The sequence below is a fragment of the Mchenga conophoros genome, linkage group LG16 (genome assembly GCF_057382185.1).
Source record: "Mchenga conophoros isolate Kocher_MC1m ecotype Shallow Benthic linkage group LG16, M_conophoros_male_GT1.1, whole genome shotgun sequence".
Taxonomy (NCBI): Eukaryota; Metazoa; Chordata; class Actinopteri; order Cichliformes; family Cichlidae; genus Mchenga; species Mchenga conophoros.
The window spans coordinates 4,577,817-4,600,369 of record NC_140541.1 but is presented as its reverse complement, the minus strand read 5'-3'; the positions used below and the strand labels follow the sequence as shown (position 1 = coordinate 4,600,369).

General features: G+C 40.9%; 1 protein-coding gene across 2 annotated transcripts; it reads left to right on the top strand.

The window, feature by feature from the left end:
• Positions 1–189: 189 nt before the first annotated feature.
• On the top strand, positions 190–22,090 carry slc37a1 (solute carrier family 37 member 1). Of its 2 annotated transcripts, XM_085249418.1 has the most exons (21): positions 190–438; positions 2,689–2,938; positions 6,320–6,460; positions 6,761–6,842; positions 7,718–7,838; positions 8,043–8,121; positions 8,384–8,519; positions 9,126–9,202; positions 9,854–10,020; positions 10,268–10,320; positions 10,518–10,592; positions 11,940–12,062; positions 12,441–12,531; positions 13,951–14,013; positions 14,440–14,525; positions 15,335–15,383; positions 16,167–16,240; positions 16,371–16,449; positions 16,848–16,945; positions 17,357–17,421; positions 20,380–22,090. In XM_085249418.1, the coding sequence occupies exons 2-21, from the start codon at positions 2,883–2,885 to the stop codon at positions 20,393–20,395; spliced, it is 1,731 nt and encodes a 576-aa protein (XP_085105544.1). In that variant the 5' UTR covers positions 190–438; positions 2,689–2,882; the 3' UTR covers positions 20,396–22,090. The 2 variants fall into 2 exon arrangements, with proteins under 2 accessions (XP_085105544.1, XP_085105545.1); XM_085249419.1 differs by lacking the exon at positions 6,320–6,460 and having other exon boundaries at positions 193–438.
• Positions 22,091–22,553: the final 463 nt, after the last annotated feature.

Here is a 22,553-nt window from a genome sequence, read left to right as displayed (position 1 = left end):
AGCTGGAGCTTCAGCTTCACATCGCTACTTTGAGGTTTAATCATTGTGTGCGTGTGTTTTAGATATTGTGTTAGGGATTTTTAACTCTGGTCCTGCTGTCATCTGTAGAGTTTACTCAAGCTCAAAATGAAATATCCCATGTGAGTTTGAATTATTATTTTTCACAAGATTATTATTATTATTATTATTATTATTATTATTATTATTATTATTATCGTGAGCTGGTTTTAGCCCTGAAGCAAGCTAGACAGGGTCATCTGAACACGAGCGCGAGAGAGCGATGATGACGTCAACGACAGCCCGGGCAAGCCCAGCTGTGAGCGCGCGCGCGCGAGTGTGTGACAGTTCGTCGCCTGCTTTCGTACAACAAGGAAGTGGAGGGTATGTCACTGAAGGGAAACCTGCAACGAACGTGAAGCGCTAGTTTCCCCCTCCGAGGTAAGCCCCTGAGCAGCTATGGCGTGTTTGTTTGCAGTTGGATGTCTGCTGCTGCCACAGTTGTAGCGGTTTAGCTAGCAGTCTTTACAATGAATCGGAAGCTCGGCTATATTCACCTTGCTGTCTCCCACAGGATCAAAGGGCTACTCCGAGACGTTGGAGGCTCTCGTTTTTGCCTTTGTTAATGGTTTACAGATAACAGGGCGGTTTTGATATAGCTACAAATAGGAAGGAAAAATATCGCCAAATCTCACAGTCGGTGCATTAGCCCGTTTCTCATCAGTGTCCGAGTAAGCTTTGCCGGGGGCCGACGTGTTGAAACGCAAGACTGCCACACATCTGTTCGACCAACGCCAGTTGATCTAAACGCCAGTAGATCTGGAACACCGGAAGCACGTTCTCCTTTCTGGCTATATTAATTTCTTTCAAGGAAGCAGAAACGGTGACCGCGCTGTTAGGAGAGTTGTGCCTGTATAGTTGGATGTTAAAATGTCAGAAGATTGTTAAACCTATATCATGTGATATTGATGTCACTTGAGATTTGTGAGTGTTTTTGGTGATTGTGATTATGAAAGGCTAGTAACTAATCGAGATCTCGGAAGTGAAATACATTGATTGCTTTGTTGTAAGTGAAGATGCACTCCCATTTAAATATCGGTTTTCTGGGTTTTCCGATCACTCAAAAAAGTAGTCTGACATGTCATGACATGACTACTTTTTGCTTTCTGTTTCGGGAAATCGTCTCTCTGACGATTCTTTACAGACCTTTGCATCTTCATCAGCTTCATCTCATACATTCTGCATGCAGAGGTGGATGATGACAGTTCTCTGCATTGTTTTTCTTGCCCAGTTGAGGCACTGTATCCACTGTATCCTGAATCATCCCAGTGTGATGCGAGTGAATATTCTAATAACCACTTCTCGTGTTCTTGTCTTCCATATCTGGTAAAGCTAAGAGTCTTAAGTGCCATCTCCTTTTGGACCTGGCATTCTCGAGGCACCTTTCCTTTAAGAATTTTACCTGTGTGTTGGCAACGCCTGGCAGAGCCCCAAGTCTGTAAAATCTTCAACTCCCACCTCTGGCAGAACCTCGACAGCATTCTGGGGGGAGGCTGGGCACATGAAGACCTTGTTGTAGACCATGTTCTGCAACTCCTTTGCTGAGGCGGCTGCAAGGTGGTTGACCATCATGGTGGTAACCAACCCTTAACTAGAGGTCAAACCTGTAGTTCGAGGATTTCTAACATCTCTTTGAAGGGAGCAGTCAAGTTGGAGTCCTATTGGCTTTTCTCAGCCTGTAGGACTTAGGAAGCAGCTGACAGATACTGGCAGGCCAATTCCACTTCCACACCTGAAGCAAAAAACTCAGGCGTGGAAGGAGTTTGGGGAGGCCATGGAAAAAGAATTTCGGCCTGCCACAAAACTATTCTAGCAAACTGTCAAGTGACTATGGAAGGTAAAGCACGGTGTATGATGGGGGCGAGGTGTTGCTGACCTCAGGATACTGGGTGTCTGGCTTGTTACTACGAGTCATTTGATCCCTGTATAACCATTGCAGGAGCTTGGTCTGCATTGCCAGCAATAAGTCATACTCATTCTTGCACACGTGTTTTACTCTACCAGGGCTGTCCTGGTGTCCTGTTACAGAGTCTGTTCATAGTTTTTAGAGAAGCTTTTATGTGAGTATGTGAAGTGGATGATGATAATAATAATATAATAATGATCCATTAATATTGCCCAGCCCTAGTACAGAGTATTATTATATCGTTGAATGTTCAGCCACAGAAAAGGCTTGAAAATCGCCCTGTGACCTATCGCAAAAGTATTTTTTTATGATCAAACTAATAATTTTATAGGTCTACAATTTGCCAGTTTTCCTATTAAAAAGTGTATCATCACCCTTGAATTTTGTTCTGGAAAATCAGAGGTGGTCAAACTGGGAATTTTTGTGAAATTTGGTAAATTAATATGGAATGACCCACGTGTCCTCCTGAAGTCAAGTTGACCAACTCAGTGGACTGAATGGGCTCACACATACTCGTTAGCAGCTCAGAGTTTGTTTGTGAGGTAGTATGAAGCTGCGGACCACATCTGAATTAAGCTGTGCAGTAAAAACATGTCATATTGTAAACTAGGCTTTTTCTTGCCCTCTTAATATCTTTATTATTATTATTATTATTATTATTATTATTATTATTATTATTTATTATTAGCATTATCTCTTCTTCACTGTTCTATTCATCCTTTCAGACTGCTGACATCTTCCAACCAGCTCCATGGCTTTGTGGATCAGCTGACTGTAGTTTCTTTTGAAGATGGATATGAACAGAGACAGCAGGGCCATGTCTGCATGTACTTCATGATTTCCTTCAGCGCGAAGAGATTTGAATGCTGAGCCCTCATTAGCTGCCTGTTAGTGGGATTGTCCATACCTGTGTTCAAACATGGCTCCTGTTCCTCCAGGGGTCCGCCTGCTGGTGTCCTTTGACAGGGACCAATGGTGAGTTTAAATTGGACTGGCTGTCTAAAGGTGCTATTGACATTAAATTCTGACCAGATGTTGGTAACAACCCACCCAGTCCACAGATGTAAAGAAATCAAACCATAGATGGCCATAAATTATATGTAATAATGAGAAGTGGAACAGGGAAATAGTACAGAAACACATAAAGAAAGAAAGGTGCAAAAAGGCCTGGAAAGATTTTACCAGCTGAAATCTATCAGTAATTACAAAACTAACCTCTCACTTAGTGCAAATTAATATCAACTGGTTCAGTCCCAACTGGTGAGCTCTCATTACCAAGGTGTCACACAAGAAACATCTCATACTGGACAAAACCAATGGAGAGCTCCAGAAATATCTAGAACCAGCAGGCATGATTGTTTCAAAGAAAACAATAAGTAATGTCACATTTGCGGTGGGCTGTATGCAAGCTCACATACGTGACTGCACTGCTGAGGAAAAAGCATGTTGTGAACTACTGAGAGAACATAGTGTGGTCAGATGAGACTAAAATGAAACTAATAGCAACGCATGAGACAGTTTCCTCACACAGGAAGTGTGTTGAAGCTGTCATCACCAACAAAGGCTTTTGTATGAAGTATTAAATGCATTTCACTAAGCGTGAGTATTACATTATTACACATAATTTATGGACTTCTATGGTTGGATTTCTTTGCATGTGTGGATTGGATGGGTTGCTACCAACATTTAGTGATAATTTAATGTCAATAACATCTTTAGAGATATATTTACTTAGAAATTTGGTGACATATTCAATATTTATTTTACTCGCTGCATACGTTGAAACCGATCTTTCTGATCACCCTGTAAAGTTTACTGTACAAGGTCGAGCAGTCAGTTTCTGCCTCTTTGACGTAGTAGTTGGCCGTTGAGGCTGCAGCCGGCCAAGTGGCATTGTTGGAGCTGCGTCAGCAAAAATTCCCGGCAGGTAGTTTTACCTGTGCTTACACCTAGTTTCACATACCTGATGCTTTGTGTAGACTCGACTTTCAGGTTTCTGAAAATATGTTGGAATGTTTGTTATTTTTGGTTGTGATTGATTTATTTATAATATTTTTGTTGAAAAGATTTTTAAAAATCTTTCCATAATGCTGAATAAGCAGAACAGCAGTAACTTTGATCTCTTTCTTTCCTTTTCCTTTTTTTTCTTCTTTTCTTTTTTTAAGAGATCAGGATTTTTTTAAAGTAGGCTTTAAGTTGTTTGGGCTCATCTTTGGCCTGCATCCAGAAATATCATCTAAGTAGTTACGTTGGAATGAACAGGAACAAACCCATTTTTTGTTATCCTGACTTTGATTTAACAATTGATTTATTAACAAACGTGTTCAATAATTTTTCAGCAAAAGCAGGAGGGCACAGACTTCATAGGAAACACATCTTATTTAATGTTTCTGAAACATCCGAAGTTTTCTTTCTACTGCATGACAAATGCAGTAATAAGGTACACGTTTAAGACATTTGACCCTGTGTTTGGGTTTGTAAAGGTTTCATTAGTTACACTGTCTTCACTAAGCCTTTGAAAAGTTATAGTGGGATTTTGTTTTTTTACTTACTTGTGTGTTTATATAACTTAGATTAATTGTGCACTCCTCTGTGAACAGCTAGTGCGTTGGTCCCGGCCACCTATTATAAATGACCAATTTAGGGTAACACTGGTGATACAGAAAGGGGCATTGATGTGACACTCCATGCGTTAAATGTAGGGGTCATTAATCATCAGAGCAGCTGGTAGGAAGCACAGCTGCTCTGCTCATCTACAAGGTTGAAACTGTTGGTGGAAGTGGTTGTTATTCACTTGAGCTACTTGTAATTCAGACTGCTGTGCACTGGATATATCTAGCTTTTATTATTTGAAGGAAAAAAAAGACAAATTGTTGCCCACTATGTTAGTTCAAGAATGAATCAGGTTTAAACATAGAAGTCATCTCATTTAAATGTAGCACACATTTTGGAGGAGTTGTTAGGTCTGTTGGTCCTAAACTTTGGGAGAAGCAACCTGTCACTGAGCAGACTCCTCGGGTTGTTTGCACTGAGAGAATTGCACATATTGCACATTGTTCAGTGTTTTGTTGCTACAATGATAATAATGATTCTGATTCTGTGGATACTTTCCAGACGCACTGTGATTCACATCAGGAACATTAATGTCTTATGTTACCCTTGAACATTTCTCTTCATACAGTTATCATCTTATATGTCTTAGTGAGACGTTTGCAGCCTAACACACCTGGTGGTTTGTGAGCACTTTGTATCTGTCAGGTTTCAAGCTGCTTTGTCAGATGATGGATTTGGTCACCCTGCTGTACCCAGGATGCACTGCTGCAACATACTAACCACATGCTGTCCAACTGCTGGATAAGAGTGTATCTAACTTTTTCTCGGCCCATTTTGAGTTTCTGCTGCACAGCCTGGTAAAGCCAACCATAGTCTGTACTGCGGGTCAAATGAAATGTGGATTTTGGGCACAGCCACACCTTCTCTCACGTCTTATTTGACTGCATTTGACTTTCTGTCTTGAGCCAGCCTCTGCTTAGAAATGACCTTACACTCAAGTCAGACGTGTGTGAGCAAAGACGAGCGTAAATATGACTGACGTAACGCAAACAGTAAAGTACACAATCCAGGTACAGGATATCAGGATTCTATTACAGGATGTAATAGAATTTGTTGGCTCCTCCTGCTTATTGTAACACATGATACATTTAATCAGTTGATGCCAGGTCTCTCTTGGAAATGAGATTTTTAATCTGCCTAAATATTTCACAGTACTTTTGCCTTTTTATTTACATATGTTGTAGCGTTGGTCAGCTAGGTTTGGGGCATCAAATCAGTTTGCAACATTTCCTTGTAGGGCCACAAAATGTCTGCAGTGAACCTTTGTGCATTTTACAGTTTGAGATGTGGACTTTCTTAGTAAAATAACATCTAAAAATACAACAACTGCAACAATGTTTAAACTTGGGCTGGGCGGTCGACTCCATAGGCTAATGCTAGATGACTGATACTGTTACTGCCGCCAATGACAGTCACCAGTCACCAGACTGGGCGAATAGATTCATGTATAACCATTAGAGTAGCACTTTCACTCTCCTCCACCACAAATGTAAGCACACTGCACACAGTGATGCCTGATTTACCGTTTCCATGATAACTTAACATAAGCTGACAAATATCATCCAACAGCTAATATAATAATAATAATATGTTATAACAATTACGTGTTCTTTATTGTATTGTAAATGTGCTCACTTATTAAGTCCATTTTTTTAAATTCACTCCAACCAGCCAGCTACTGTATACATGGTGTTTTTCAGCCTGTCCATCTCTAAGCGCACTGTACCCTTGTTCTTCAAACAGTCTATTATTAAACAAAGAAGAGAAATGGCCAAGTTACCTGCACCTCTCCACCCTCATCCCCAACAGTCTGAAGAAAGGTTTGATACTCTGCTCCTCCAGACCACATAGGCCAGATACTGAACTCCACATTGCCCCATCAAGGTGTGAGTTTGTTGGTAACAGCTAGAAAGCATTTAAGCACAAAATAAAGCACTGTGACACTGTTACTCTCACAGCAGGGGGCTGTGCTACATGAACACAGCCCCAACATCCTTTTGTTAAGTATAATTTCCCTGGGGGAATTCAAAGTTGTGAGTTTGGTGTCAGTTACATCTTTTTTGTAGCCCACTGTATCTGGGGTAGTGCAGATGACTCATAATTATGGACATCTCAAACCTGTGATCTCCATGTTATGAGCTCCCTCATTTCTCAGAGCTGCCTTCCTGTGTGCTCTCCCTTCAGGTACAGAGCTCTCACCTTCATCCTAACCTTCTTGCTCTACACCAGTTTCCACCTGTCCAGGAAACCAATTAGTATTGTCAAGGTAAGATATGGTATTCCAGAAACAGTACATGGCATTAATGATTGTACTAATAGGTGCTGCACTGTTGTGCGATGTTTGTACACTGCTCCAAAAGATTAAAAGAATACTTTGAAAAAATAGCAAATCTCAGATGTTTGTAGCAATTATTTATATGTCAAGACCTCCGTATAAAATAAACTCATCATTCCAGTCTGTGCTCCATCACAGCTTGTTTACAGCCTTCGCTGGTTACGACCAGCTGGTGTACATTGTCCTAATAAACACCCGCAGCCTTGGGCTCTGTCCAAATCTCCCCCAAAGAAAAGAACAGGAGAAAGCTAAAAGAGGTAGCAAAGGAGCTTGATTTGTAATCCCAGTAAGAAAGAACACTGAACTGGAATGGATGCAGTCTGGACCCGGGACAAATTTATGAAAGAACTCAATGCAGAAAATCAACGGAGGTGGGACAAAGACTGAGTAGACGCTGAGTGGTGTGCTCTACAGCAGCGGTCCCCAACCTTCTTGGCATCACCGACCGGTTTAATGTCAGACAATATAGTCACGGACCGGCCTTTAAGGTGTTGCAGATAAATACAACAAAATAAAATTATACTACCGAGACAAAAACGGTGGTATTCTGTAAATATAATAATAAACGTGAATTCACTGTGTAATAACTTTATTAGCAGCGTCCTCCTGAAATGCACCAACAACATTGAGAGTAACATCCTCCTCTCTGCCCCTTAATGCTCTCTGGTCGCTATGGTAACGCATAAATATTTCTTTCTCTACTGCGACCATCATGGAGTCAGGGAGAAAAGTTACCCAATCATAGTAAAGACCCCTGTTTCTTCTTCCTGTGTTTTCTGTGTGGCTTAATGGTTTTGTGCTTACAGAGTGAGCTTCATAAGAACTGCTCAGCTGTCAGTGAAGCAGCCATCATTGCATCCAGCAGCAGCCAGCAGCCCTCCCTGCTATCTCTCCACACAGATGTCGACTGCGGCTGGAAACCTTTTGGTCTGTCTTATCTTGAGATGTTTTCATCTTTTTAGAATGTTTATAATGTTACAAGTTTACACTAAAGCATCATCAGCAGCAGGTTTCTTAATACTCATGCATGCAAAACAGAGATGAATGTGTCGAGCAATTAGTAAAAACTCGCAGATAAACAAAACCTGCTGTGCTGTCCTGAATCCTGAAACCTGTTCCCCATATTTACAGATAAAAGCAATTACAAACAGCTGCTGGGAGCCATGGACTACTCCTTTCTGTGTGCTTACGCAATTGGAATGTACTTGAGGTAAGATGGCAAGGTGTGGAGGAGGAAATGATTTTACACAGTAAACGTGAACTGGTGATGAAGAGAGAAGGCCGCAGCTGGCCAGTGGATTTGAATAAGGCACCTTCTTGCTATGAGGCAGCAATACTAACCATCTGCCACCCGCCGTTATTAGTTGGATTATTAAACTTTTTTTCTCTCAGTAACTCTCAAATATTTAAACTACTTTATGTGCTGAAATGTGTGATGGTTAATATGATGTCATCACTGTGCATCCATCTAGCGGCATTATCGGGGAGCGCCTGCCCATTCGTCTGTACCTCACAGTGGGCATGCTGGCCAGCGGTGTGTTCACTTGCCTATTCGGGCTTGGCTACATCTACAACATCCACAACCTGAGCTTCTATATATTTGTCCAGGTGAGGTGCAGGATGATCATTTTATAGGATGATATGTTCATTTACACCGCTCAAAAAATTAAAGTAACACGTTAACACACATCAGAGCTCAATAGTAAAGAAAAAGAACATCAGATATGTCTGTACTGATATAGACTGGGTATGAATAGGAATTAAAAGACTTCGTTTGATGAAAATGACAATTATAAACCTACAGAGGGATAAATTTAAAGAAACAATGAAAGTGAAAAAAGTGTAAAAATAATGTGGCAGGCTAGTCCACATCAAGGCCTGCTCCTAATGAAGCAGTGGGTGATATCCTGGGCATCTCATGCCAGATGTGGACCTCACTGTCAGCAGCACTGAGCTGCTGGACGGTGAGGTACAACCTCACATGACACTGACTTGGCTCAGAGACATTACTACGACTCCTACTTTTACAAGGACTCTCCAGCACACATAGGAGTGTAAGTGGATATGCACACGAAAATGCACAATGACAGGTTTATGTAGCAATAAACTTGCCATTGTGTATGTTTATACAGAGGAAGTGCACATGTGACCCTGTAAGGAATGCATAACAACAAACTGTTCTGCACAGTGATTCACCTTCTTGTCATTTTGCAGGTGGCCAATGGCTTGGTTCAGACCGCTGGTTGGCCTAGTGTAGTGACCTGTATCGGCAACTGGTTTGGAAAGGGAAGGTAATGTCTAAGAATTCCTGGCTGTATAATGCACACTGGCTGTTAGCAGAACAAAAGAAATAAAAAGTTGGACTTTATGACCGAACAAGATCCATCCATCTATTTTCTTCCACTTAGCCAGGGGAACTCACATTAGCATGTCAGTGAAGAGATATAATCTCTCCAGCATGTCCTGGGTATACCCTGAGGCCTCTTCCCAGTATGACATGCCTGGAACCCCTAACTCAGAAGGCATCCCAGTCAGATGCCCAAACCACCTTAACTTTCCATGTGGAGGAGAGCAGCTCTACTCTGAGCCCCTCGAACTGCTGCGCTCTTCACCCTGTCTCTAAGGGAGAAGCCAGCCACCCTTCAGAGAAAGCTCATTTCAGCTCGTCTGCACAGCTGAAAAGAGCAGAAATATCTGTCCATAGGAGTTAAATAGCAATTGATCTTTGAATACATGTCCTTACTTTAGTCATGTCTTAACTGCTTCAACTGTGGGGGCATTCGGAGGGTAAAACTCTTTCCAAATATCCTGGGATTTCCTTACCTGGAAAGTTCAGCATGCATCAAAAAAAAACCAAACAACTGCCCAAATACTTGTGGAGCAGACTGTGTCTCTGTCAGCGTCAGCACTGTATGAACCGAAGGTCTCTGTTTCTGAGTCAGGCGTGGACTCATCATGGGGCTGTGGAACTCTCACACTTCAGTGGGAAACATCTTGGGCTCTCTGATTGCCGGCTACTGGGTCTCCTCCAACTGGGGCATGTCCTTCATCGTACCAGGGCTCATCATCATCATCATGGGCGTGGTTTGCTTTCTCTTTCTCATTGAGCGTAAGTACAGCTTCATCATGTTTTTCTGATGAGTGTTATAAGGAGTTTCTTGTTTTTCTAAGCGCACACATTCATTGCTCAAAGAATGCTTGCTATCAAATGAAATGAATGCATTTAGATTCAGTTAGCTGAGGCAGGCTGCTTCCTGTGATTGTCTTTTCAGTACGTTGGCTCTTTGAAGAATGGACTTTATAGCTGTAAATGGATTATGTTGTATTAACCTGATGGCACTGTTTTCATTCTTCAGATCCTAATGACCTAAAAAACATCTATACACAAAATTCATCTCTAGGCAAGACTGTAAGTACACAATTTTTGTTTGTTTTAATTTCTTATAATGAAGACTAGTTTGGTTCATTAAGCATGAATAATATTTCAGTGTAATATTAACTCTGTCATTTATAATTAAATGTGGAAATGAAGGAAAAAGTATTTTATTTTTATTTGCATTATCAATCAGCAGCCCTGTTTAGCTGTGAATGTCTCTCTTTGATTAGGTCCCAAGCAAGAGTTGGAATGGAGTGAACGGACACACAGAGGTGTATCTACAGTACAAGGACAACAAAAATCAGGTGTGTCTCACAGTTTAACTTAAAACTGAGATTATTTACTGTACTTACTGTAAGGCCACGCCTTATTCCATCACACATCACATGGTCATGATGGATAACCAATCCTACGCACGCACCACTGAACTAATCACCAAGTATGTTGTGTGTGTGGACTGCATGTACTGTATTTCCAAACATCTATCATCGATCAGACTAGAAGATTACAAGATTATAAGCTTGTAATCTTTTTTGCTTTACTCTAGAACAAAATCAGCCTTCTGTCCATGTTCAAATAAAACTTTAATACTTTGTCAGTGAAAAGTTTCTAAGTGGCACATTTCAGACTGTTGAACAATAAACTGTACAGGCCACATTTTGGAAGCAAGAAATGAATTTCATGTGTGCATCTAATAGGACCGATTGTCATGCAGCACCACAGAAACATGTTCTATTATGTCATTGTAATCCATTCAGGTCTGCTATTATTACAAGGATAGTATTCAAAACAGGAAGGTCAGTTCTTCAGAGATCTCTGCTGGTGGTCAGAGCTTTGGATGCTGGGTGAAATCACTGCTAGGCTGAATCCAAATGTCTGGACATGAGGAATGACTGGAGCGCTGAAGAATGCTCAGGGTGAACTCGTGTTTTAACCACTCTACTAAGGAGGCAGAAAGGGTCAGCATTAAAGGTGATGGGGGGTTGCAGTCAAGCACACTCTGACTGCAACAAGGAGCTCTGACTGATGACCATGATTTTTTTTAGTATTAATGTAAGGAGATGTTTGAATTTAAATATAGTACTTATCCACATCTGTACAGTGTCATCAAAGCGAGTCCTACCCTGCAGAGCACAGTGTGTCTGCAAATATGAGAAAAATCAGGACATTCGGATTCAGCCGCAGGGTTTCTATTTTTCTCCTTTTTTTTTCTCCTTGTTTGGAAGGTAGTTGGGCGAGGTTTTCCAGCTCCTGTTCTCTCAAAACTTATCAGTGGGAGTTTTATCCTTAGGTCCTTTACATGAATGCACTGCTGGCAAACATCTACAGTATAACACCAAACTGCTGACATAATCGTACAGTTATACTTCACATACATGGTGACACGACGTGTGTTGGTCTGTACCATCTGAAGGGGAGAAATATTCCTTGGTTATTTAATTAGAAAGGAGAATCTTTCAATAATTGGTCTTAAATTGCAGGTTGACTAAGTTCACTCTTTTCCATTTATTTATTTATTTTTGTAATTTTATTTATGAAACAAAAGTCCAGTCTAAGTACTGTCAGTGCTGACCCCTCGGGGTCCCCTTTGTTCTTCAGCTGTCCGGTGGTCTGGGTATGGGTACAGATCTTTGCTCTGCTCTCTCCCTCAGAGCTACGACACAGAGCTCCTGTTGCCTAGAGAGAGCGAGCGCATCCCCATGCAGCCGGTTGTGGTGGTGAAGAGTGAGTCGGAGCCGTCTGCCATCAGCTTCATGGGAGCGCTACGGATACCTGTAAGTCACACGTGCGAACCTGTGTCCATCACCTGCGTCACTCTGATGCTTTCACTGCAACAAAGTCTGACCAAGTCTCCTATCAGGCAAAAGTCTTGTGATGTTGTTTTAAGAGTGATGCTCTGAGTAAGAGCAGGATGTGTAAGATTGTTGTGTAAGTGCTTTAAGATAGAAAATCAATTCAGAAGAATCATCTTGTTTAGTTGCTCTGGTTTTTAGATCTTTTCTCTCAAAGTGAGAAAGAAACAACACTGAAAGGCTTATATTTGGACAGCTTTTGGAGCGATTAGCTTGCAGTTATCTGAGTTGCAAGCTGAGGCAGATCTAACGTAACTTATGAAGTAAGTCTGATTACTGTGTGCGTTTGTTTGTCTGCAGGGAGTGGTGGAGTTCTCTCTGTGTCTGCTGTTTGCTAAGCTGGTCAGCTATACTTTCCTCTTCTGGCTGCCGCTCTACATCACCAAAGCAGGTGAGGAGCAAATAGAAACCCGTCAGGCACGACTTCATGCATAGATTTTGACTGTGGATTAAAAAAACAGATTACATTGACAGACGTCCAATATGTCAAAATTTATACGTTGGCTATCTGAAGCAGGACACTGAATTATGGTTAAATTGGCAAAAAAAAAATCTGCAAAAATATTGGCCAACTGAGAGACTGGAGTAGTGTTTACAGCCGTATTGATCCTGTCAAAAAACATGACATCAGTCAACAGAAACATTTGAACTTCATTTATTGTCATTGTACAGTGAAATTAGCCAACAAGACCACAAAGGTGCAAGAAAGTGACAAGTTTAAAAACAACAATATAAAAAAAACACTATTTACACAATGTATAAGATACAAGAACATTGTGAGGGCGTAGATAAGGCATCATTTAACAAGTAAGGGTGAAGGAGCTCTAGTCATTAAGATGGTGAAACTGTTGGGTAGGATGATAATTGCACATCTGCCAGCATATTGCACAGGACACACACAGCTGCAACAGAATGACTGTAAGGGAGGAGTCTGCTCAGCCACACACACACACACACACACACACACACACACACACACACACACACACACACACACACACACACACATTACCATAAGTTCAAAGTTTGGCTACTGTGCTGCAATTTAATACATACTAGATGTGTTGTTAAAAACAATAGGTCATACTGATAATGTCCTGTAGGTGTGAGAGCAGACAGTCAGCCAGGTCCTTACATAAACTGAACAGTTTTTATGAGCCTGGTTTGGTCAACAAAGGCCAGTTCACACTGGAAAAAGAGAAATCTATAGGACTGTGTGAAGATGGATTCATTTTGGTTTCTTTGGGTGCTGCTTGAAACTTGTTTTTGTTACTCAACGACCAATGAGCTTATGAATGGGCAAGGCATTAAAACCCTCCACAGCTGTTAAGACTCATCCCAGAGTGTTGGTCAGTGAAACAAGATTAAGTTGTTCTGAAGATGAATGCAAGCCTCCTCGACTTCTCATTGTTTGTGCAGTACAGCCAGCAGTGGCAACAAAACGTTCTTTCAGTCCTTAAACATGTGAACTGTGGTGGACCTTGAGCTTCATGAGTTACTGTGACCTTCTGGTTTCATTTGTAATTAATCCACAGAAACATTGTCAGCATGTAATATAACATAGTTAAAGACTTTTCTATTGTCTGTTTGTAATGTAGTAACTGGGTTATGTAGATATAAAACCAGTATGTTAAACTGAAAGAGGCTGATACAGAGTGTGGCAGAGTTGGACAGGCTTCTCACAGATCACGGAGCAGATGTTTTGTCCTCAGGATATTCTACAGTGAGCAGTCCACTCATGTGTCAGACTGTCAGCAGACTGCTGAAGAAGGAGAACTGACATAATAGACTCTGTGTTTGTGTGTTTCAGCTCACCTGGATGCCAAAAAGGCTGGAGATCTGTCCACACTGTTTGATGTGGGAGGAATTGTGGGTATGTGCTGTTTGTGTGTGCTCGTCTGTCCCAGTGGACCTTCAGCCTCACTGTTTAGCAATGCTTGGGGACAAAATTGATGTCCCAAAGTTAGAGACTGTGTTTGTTTTTGTGATCTAGAAAATGAAGCCATGCAGTTTACAGAGCAAAAGAACAGAGGGACATTTTCCCGTAGACATGCACACTGTGCATACACAGAAAGAGTCTCTCCCTGCTGGCCTTCAGACAGAATGCAGGTTTAAAATCTATTCAGCTTCACTTTTCAGACCTGGAAGCTTCGTGCATGCTTTGCATGTCTGTGGTTTTTGGTCTGTGATAATTAACCCTGATAGAGACCAGCTGTCAGGGTTTATGAAGCAATGTACAACATGATCACCATGAAGTATTATGATGATTAACAACTGAATGTGTCTTTCTGTCGTATAGGGGGCGTCTTAGCAGGTGTGATCTCTGATAAATTGGGGAAGCGAGCCACCACCTGTGCAGTCATGTTACTGCTAGCTGCTCCTACAGTAAGTCTTCACTGTACTGCAACAGTCAGGAAACATCGTCCACTGTGTGCTGCAAGACTGTGAAAACACTCTTTGATTATGAAGCCTGCACAGGGGAGATTAGACCAGGTTTTTGGCTCCCCCTGCTGTGCAGCACTTGACACAGTCACTTCATTAGGTGGTGCAGGTTGGCTCCGTTTTGCCTTCAGAACTACCGCGATTCTTCATTTCATAGGTGCTCAAAACATTCTTCAGTTGTTGGCTGATTGTCTAGAAAGTATATTTTCTGTCCCAGTACATCCTGAAGGCACACTGTCAGGTGGAGATCTGGTGACTGCAGAGACCCTTTGAGCACAGTGAACTCACTTCACATGTGAAAAAACTAGCAGACAGAAACTGTCTCAAAATACCAAGTCTGTGCAGTTTTTTGTTGTCCAAACTTTGGACAGTAAATGTAGCCTCAGTTTACTGCTGAGAGGAGTGACCCCCATCTGACATCAGCCATCATCAGCGCCGAGCAGCCAACAACCACGCTACGTTCACAGACACTTATATCACCTCTTTTCCCTTTCTGATGCTCAGTTTAAACATCAGCATCTTGACCTTGTCTACATCCCTAAATTGAGTTACTGCCATGTGATTGGCTGTGTATTTGCGTTAACTTGTTGAACAAGTGTCCCCTATAAAGTGTCCAGTGAGTATAATTGCTGAGGAGCAAAGATTACAACACATTTCATGCTATTTTTTATAGTAAAAGGCTTACATGTAAGAGTACGAGGTGATATTAGACACGTAAGTGTTAACTGTCCTGTTTTATTCTTTTCCTGCAGCTTTACGGCTTCTCCATGATCAGTGAGTTTGGTTTGGGGCCAATGATTGGTAAGAACCAGCTAGCACTGAATGATAGTTAATCAGTAGGTCTGGAACAATTTTCTGTTCCTTAATTGTAATATATGTAAATGAAAGGATAAAGGCATGTTAGCATATGCTTCAGTAGTATGGCTCTGCAGTAAAAGGTTCAAAAGCGGCCTGCAGTCCAGACCTGTCATGTGTTGTTTGTTCAAACAGAAGCCAATCAAATTCCTCTCATACTGCAGGCTTACTCCTGGTTCCCAGGTTACTTAATGGGAGGCAGAGCCTGGAGCTTTCTGGCCTCCTTCTGTGGAACCAGCACCCACTTTGATTCACGAGTTGGACAATAAATAAATTCATATCAGCACTAGAGTTAGCTCCCCCTTTGTTTCCAGGTGCTGAGGTCCGTACAAATTTAGTCACATGAGCTGGTTGCATTTATTACAGTAGGTTATCAGTCAGCCATTGAATGTCCAATCAAATCTAAATAAACACAAGTGACTTGTTTACTGTGGCATAAATGATGACTCTTGGTTATTCCCTCTGAGCTGCTGATGGTCAAGGGAAGTTGGCATTATGGGATACAATGTAGTGCCTTCAGAGCAATATCAGCTCACATTTACTGTAATTACATGAACACACATTCTAATGAAGAGAAGTGCACATGCTAGTAAGACACTACCGGCAGGTTTGTGGAGGACACAAACACCTCAGCCTGCATGCATTTGTTTCCAGCAGTAAGATTTCAGTGGCTGCAGAATTTCCATTCCTTACAACCAGGATAAAACGTCCTTAATCTGTGTGCTTCAGGGATGCTGTTAGTGTGCGGAGGTCTAGTGAATGGACCGTATGCGCTCATCACAACTGCAGTGTCTGCTGATTTGGTAAGGATGTTTAACACTACTGTAATTCCAGTGTGGTTGTGTTTGTAAATCATCATTTATTTCATTTTAAAATCACCTTTCTCCCCTTGTCGTCTTTTCCTCTGCCCCCCTTTTTTCTATTTGGCTGTAGGGCACCCACAAGAGCCTGAAAGGCAACGCCAGAGCACTGTCTACAGTCACAGCCATCATTGATGGCACAGGATCTGTAGGTCAGTACTGCTGCTCAGCTTATGTTTACGGCTTGTTTGGATGAGAATGAGGGGTCTTATTAGGGTCCTATTAGTGATATGTATGATAGTAATAATTGTTAATAATTACATTTAACAAGTGCATGAATCCTCAGCCAAGAATTGATTTTAAATTTGTGTACAATGTAGTAGTAGTTCAGAGTAATGAGGGCATCTCATTGGCTCAGGCTAAACAACGAAGCTCTGGCTTTGTTGGATTTGATGATTATAAACGATACAAATATCAGTTTAGTTACCATTTAATGATGATTACATTAGCATGCCTTGTGTTATTTTTACTCATTTATAATCATCCCATGTAGAAATGTGAAGAGAGGATTCATGTACACGAATAATCTTGTTCATGTTTGTGATGTCAGGCGCAGCACTCGGCCCGCTATTAGCTGGACTGCTGTCTGCAGGCGGCTGGGATCAGGTCTTCTACATGCTGATGACTGCTGACTTTCTTGCTCTGTTGGTAAGGCCTTTAACTTGCATCATATAAGAAGATTACAAAATGACAAAACGAAAGCAGAAAATTTGCACCTATGTGCACATTAGCACAGAATACTGGCCTCTTTGAACACACTGATAGTTTTCCAGCTCTTTGGTTCAGTCACTGCTGCTGTAAAGGTTTTTTGTAACAACAAGCAGCTGTTTTCAGAAAATCAGTCACTACCTGCTCAGCAGCAAAGAGCAGACAGATGCAGAGACCAGCTGGTGAAGCAGTGAAAAGTCAGATATTTAGCTCAGGAGCTGGAGTCGAGAAAACTAAGACAATGTTGTGTTTTTACCCTTGTTTCTGATGAATAAAATGAACTGAATGACGAGTGGTCTTGCTTGCTATAGAAAAACAGATGCTCATACTAATGTGTATGTAACCTTGCAGCTTTTGCTACGGCTCGTGACAAAGGAGCTGGCCTCATCTAAATCCCATCCTATCTCCACAGTAGAGTAAGTCCTCCTGTTATCTCGATCATGATTATACTCAGCCTGACTGCTGCTTTTGGTGCTGTACTGTAATTCTTGTGTATCTGCATTAATTTGATGTTCAAATGTTGTGCTGCTGTTTTTTTTTGTTTTGTTTTTATAACAAAACAGTTATAATACACTTAGAAGTACTTCAATGTTTATATTATATCTTTCAAACATGCAGATAATAAAGTTGAATTCTACTCATATGGATTAAATACAACATGATGAGTGTGAACACTGGCTTTGCCCCCAAAAATAAATAGGCTTAATCTACGATCACTATGATCTTTTTTTAGTTTACAATCAGAATCGCTCACATGGAGAAAACAATGCTTCTGATTGTGTTGGTAGTCACATGACTCAAAGCCATCATGGAGCTTCATTCCACTCATTGTAGCTAATGTAGTATCAGTGGGCAAAGATGACCGATGGTAATGAATGTAAAATGTCTACAACAATCAGATGTAAAACTCTGTTTTAACAACGAAAGAGAGCCGCAGATTAAGAATAACTAAGGATTAAATGCAGCGTGGGACACCAGTGCATCATGGGAAGCCCTACCAGACTAGGTCCATTCCAGTGTTGCTACAGGAGTGATCGGGTCACCTGATCCAGCCCAAACTATATGCTTTATCAAAAAGGGAATTTTTAAGCTTAATCTTAAAAGTAGTGAGGAGAGGGGTTTGAAAGCCAAAGACTCTGCATCCAGTTCTACTTTTAAATTTCCTGGGAACCCCAAGTAAGCCTGCAGTCTGAGAGTGAAGTGCTCTACTGGGGTGATATGGTCGTATGAGGTCTTTAAGATAAGTCTGGGCCTGAATATTCAAGAGCTTATATGTCCAGGTTTCTTAGGCAGTCACTGTATTACTGCATGTTTAAACTACAGCAGAGGACAGACTGATGTTTATAATGGCAAGAACAGACTGCCTTATACTAGGCTGAATTTCTTTTTAAAAAATCAGGGATGAGGGGAATATGAGGGCTTAAAACCACATCCTCTAAGAGGGACAAAGTCACAAACTCAACCTGAGTAAAGGCAGCAGCACAGAGGGGTCAGGAGAGCTGTGATAAGAGCCCTGGTGGTGACAGCCTTTTAATAAAAACGCTCAGGAAATTATTGCATATATCAGGAGAAGCTTAAACAGACATGCTGTGGAGCATTAAGGACAGAGTCAGTAGTGTTAAATGACACATGTGAGTTATGGCCTTTGGAGGAAATGACATTTGCAAAATATTTCTTTTTTGGCTTTTTGATAGCGTTGCAGTAATGACACCGGCAGTCTTTTAAAATGTAAAACGACACCTGCAGTTTAATCTTTCCTATCTGCGCTGTGCTCTGCGACATTTCCTCCTGACAGCATGAGTCATTAAACCAAGGCTCAGGTTTAGCTTTAGCTGTCTGGTTTTTAAATGGAGCCGCAGAGTCCACGATGGTTTGACAGCAAGAATAAAACCAGGAACTAAACTCCTTTCAGTCAGAATGGCCACAGAGCTGATTGAAAACAGCAGAAAACAAAAAAGGGAGATAATAACCTGAAGGCCAAACAGGAGCACAACATGTAACTGCAGCATGTGTAAAACCAACAGGCCTGCCTGTGACCAACATATCCATGCTCATAGAGCCGGTACAGAGTGTACCAGATTTAAAAAGTCAGTGAAGCACAGAAAGTTCTTTATGAAGTTCTTATTGGGGGGGGGGCATGTTTCAGTCACACACAAAACATCGAGATCATGGGAACTGAAAAAGTCCAGAAGAATAAAAGTTTTCCTTACTAGTGATCTGGTGTTCACCAGGCAGGAGCTGGAGCTTTGGCTTCGGAAAGCTGAGAGACCCGGTGCAGCAATCTCAGGTTTCAGAGATATTCTCGTGCAGGTTTAGCCAGAGCATAGCCGGCAGGGCCGGAGAGTTCATTGCAGCTGATCATGGGTACCAGGCAGGTATCAACAGAATCCGGGAAATGGAGAGGCACAAAACAATCTTTGGAGCCATCCATGTGCTGGTCAGACAACAGCAGAATCATACCTCAGGGAAAACCTCACCTTTACCTGTTGAGTGCTCAATATATAAACACAAGCAATCTGTGTGAGTGGCAGAAGAGCAGCCACACACACCGACATCATCTTAATATCACTAGTGGAGAATGAAAATGGCAGACATGTCTTCAGTTAGACATGCCGAATATCCAGTTGTGGCCAAAAGTTTTGAGAATGACGCAGATGTTGGGTTTCACAAAGTTTGCTGGGATGAGTTTGAGTTCAGTCTAATAACAGATAAAATGATGCGTTTCAGCGGTCGTTTTCATTATCTACATGCATGTTAGAGTCACCCACAATAATCATTTTAAAATGATTTGAAACTCTGAGTAAGAACCAGGTGGACGATGGATTACAGCAAATAAAACTGTTTTTCCAATTTTCTGGCTAAGATGCACAAACTAAGTGTCAGGCTTTCAAAAGATTTCAAACTCTGTGTGTTTGGTTGGTTCAGGAGGTTTACACAAGAACTGCACATCTGAAATAACTCAGACATAATTTAAAATTATGTTGCTGATGTCTCTGTGCCAAATTCTTCTATGGTCTTGTAAGATTATGGAAGACCAGCACCAGACATGTTACACATTAAAGATCTTATTCTCTTTATTTTTCTTATTTTTTTGTGTGTGTGTGTTTGGTTGAGCTTATACTTGAGTTTCTTAAAAACCAGTCCAAACTTGGTTCATGACTGGAATATTCTTGTCCTTGTACGACTACAGTCAGTGATCGACTATGTGTTCTATCTCGGGCTGAATGTGAACATAACATGTGCAGATTGATTTATTTCCTAAAAACAAACCAGCTGTAATGTTCCCTCGTGGGCAGGAAGTTCACTGGTGTTGACTGTAAAGCTTAATGACTCAACTTATCAACACAGCGTTAATGTTTGTCTCTTATTCACAGGTTGAAGGAACACTGAGCACTTTGATTGCACTGCGTACACACCTACACGCAGAGTGCAATGAAACCACTTAAGGTTGATATGGATTGTGACTGGACTGCCCTGACAGATGAAACTGATTGTTAATAAACCAGCGTGTATGCTTGTGTGCGCCTACAATCATGCTGCAGTGCTTTACTGATGAAGAGCTATGACTGAAGCTGTAGCTGCTGCGCTGAGCAAGCAGCGCGGCACACAGTTTAAAAGTCTCATGTGCACTTACTGTACTTGCTTAACTTCCCAATGTCCCTCTTAGCCCTTGAATTCAGTTTGAACTTGATGACTGGTATGTCTTGCTGCTCACTTGTATGTTGGAACTTTTTCAACCTTACCTGTCCAGTTAATTTAAGGGGCTATTTGTAATTGTGTGCCTTTTACAGTGGTACCTAGCTTTGATAGTTGTTTTTTAAAGTTATCAATCACAGAATTAAGAAGAGCTTCATCAAAGCTGGGGTCGTTGCCGGGACTAAAAAAACGTCAGACCTGCTACAAAAACAGCAAGCATGCAGTTTTTACACTTTACTTCCTGTGTAGTTCTGTAGCAAATATACAGAAAACATACATGATAGAGTCTCAGGTAACACTGTACTCGCCCAGGACTTCATGATAAATAGCACTTTAACGATTGTAGTTCTGCCAATTAGAACCACTAAAACTGGAAACACCACAGGTTGCTAGGTCTCTGTGTCCTTACTGTCTTTTTTGTATGAATAGTGTTTTATATTGTTGGTGTTTGTATTGGCAAAATTTTCATACAGTTCATTTATTTGGTGCCATGTGAGCTGTCTGTCAAAGTTTGAGGCTTATGAGGAGGACTGATATTTTTATTTTTATTGTTGTACTGGGATAAATTCATATACCTCTACCCAAAACCTGGACAGAACCACTTCTTAATATCGTGCCTAGAGCTGTTAACTTTTTTTGAAATAAAATTTAATCAGATAGCAGTCATCTAGAAACGGTGATGCAGAACTAATTCCATCATATCTGTTGAAGAGAAGAAGGAAAACAAAGACCACCTCGTTGAACCAAAGAGATGATGGGATTGGTTTAGTTTACATGTGTATTTATTTTGAAAATCATTTTTGTTTCCTTTTCCATTGTCCTGTGGTAGTCTGTGATTTAGTAATAAAATGAATGTAGCTGATCTCTCTCTCTCTCTCTTTCTCTCTCTATACACACACACATCTGTGTGGTGATTTGGGGGGGGGGGTTATTTATGTTAGATGAATAAGACTGTTTCTGTTTTACGGTGGAGAGAATATTTAAAGAATATTTATTGAGAAGGACTGAACACTACATTTAATTCTTGTTCTCATGATCTTATACGCATTAAAAATTCACAAACTGTATATCATGAATTAAAACATTGATTTATTTTTCTGCAGATTTGTGTTTTAATCGTTAAGAGTGATATCTTGTATGTATTTAACCTATGAAATAGGTTTATGTAACTGTATTTTAAAGGGGATCTTGGTGGTACTCTTAAGACAATATCCTTGGAACAAGACCACATGTAAATATTATGTGTCAGTGGTAAGATTAATACTTGAGACCTTGTGTGCCTTTCTTGGTTTTTGCAGGGCAATTTTTTTAAGTTTCCATGGAAATGAACTTGGTTTGAAGTTGATTTATGTAGAGAAAACAAATAAATCATGTGCTTTTTTCACTGGTTGAACCTTGTGTTGCCTGTTTTGTAGTATGCTACTGCAAGCCAGCTTTTACATTAATTTGTACATGATGTGGACTCACCTGGAAGTGGCAAGTGTTGTGGAAATGGTAAGCTGACAAGGAGAATCCCACTCAGTGATACATACAGACTCTAAGTTACACAGAAGCACATGAACAATAGAGAAAAGCCAAAGCTACATGATGATCCTTGAAATTAGCTAATAACACATTTATTCCATTAGATCCACCTTTCAGGCTTTGATTTCACTTTTCTTTGATGGTTGATGGTTACTACAAAGATGAGTACACACAAACAAAATTCAGTCCATTGGTAATATATGAAGGAAACTACAGTGAGGAAGACTAAGATACAGTATGGTGGAAGCAAGAGGCGTTTATCTGCCCACATATCTCTAAGGCCATTTCAAGCCTCATAGCACAAACAATCAGGCCTAAATACTCACAG

Excerpts from the sequence above, each read along its gene's own strand:
- slc37a1 (XM_085249418.1), top strand. The coding sequence starts at position 2,883 with ATGGCTCCTGTTCCTCCAGGGGTCCGCCTGCTGGTGTCCTTTGACAGG. Across the intron at positions 6,461-6,760 it reads CTCCACATTGCCCCATCAAG|GTACAGAGCTCTCACCTTCA; the intron begins GTGTGAGTTTGT and ends CTCTCCCTTCAG. Across the intron at positions 12,063-12,440 it reads TGGGAGCGCTACGGATACCT|GGAGTGGTGGAGTTCTCTCT; the intron begins GTAAGTCACACG and ends GTTTGTCTGCAG.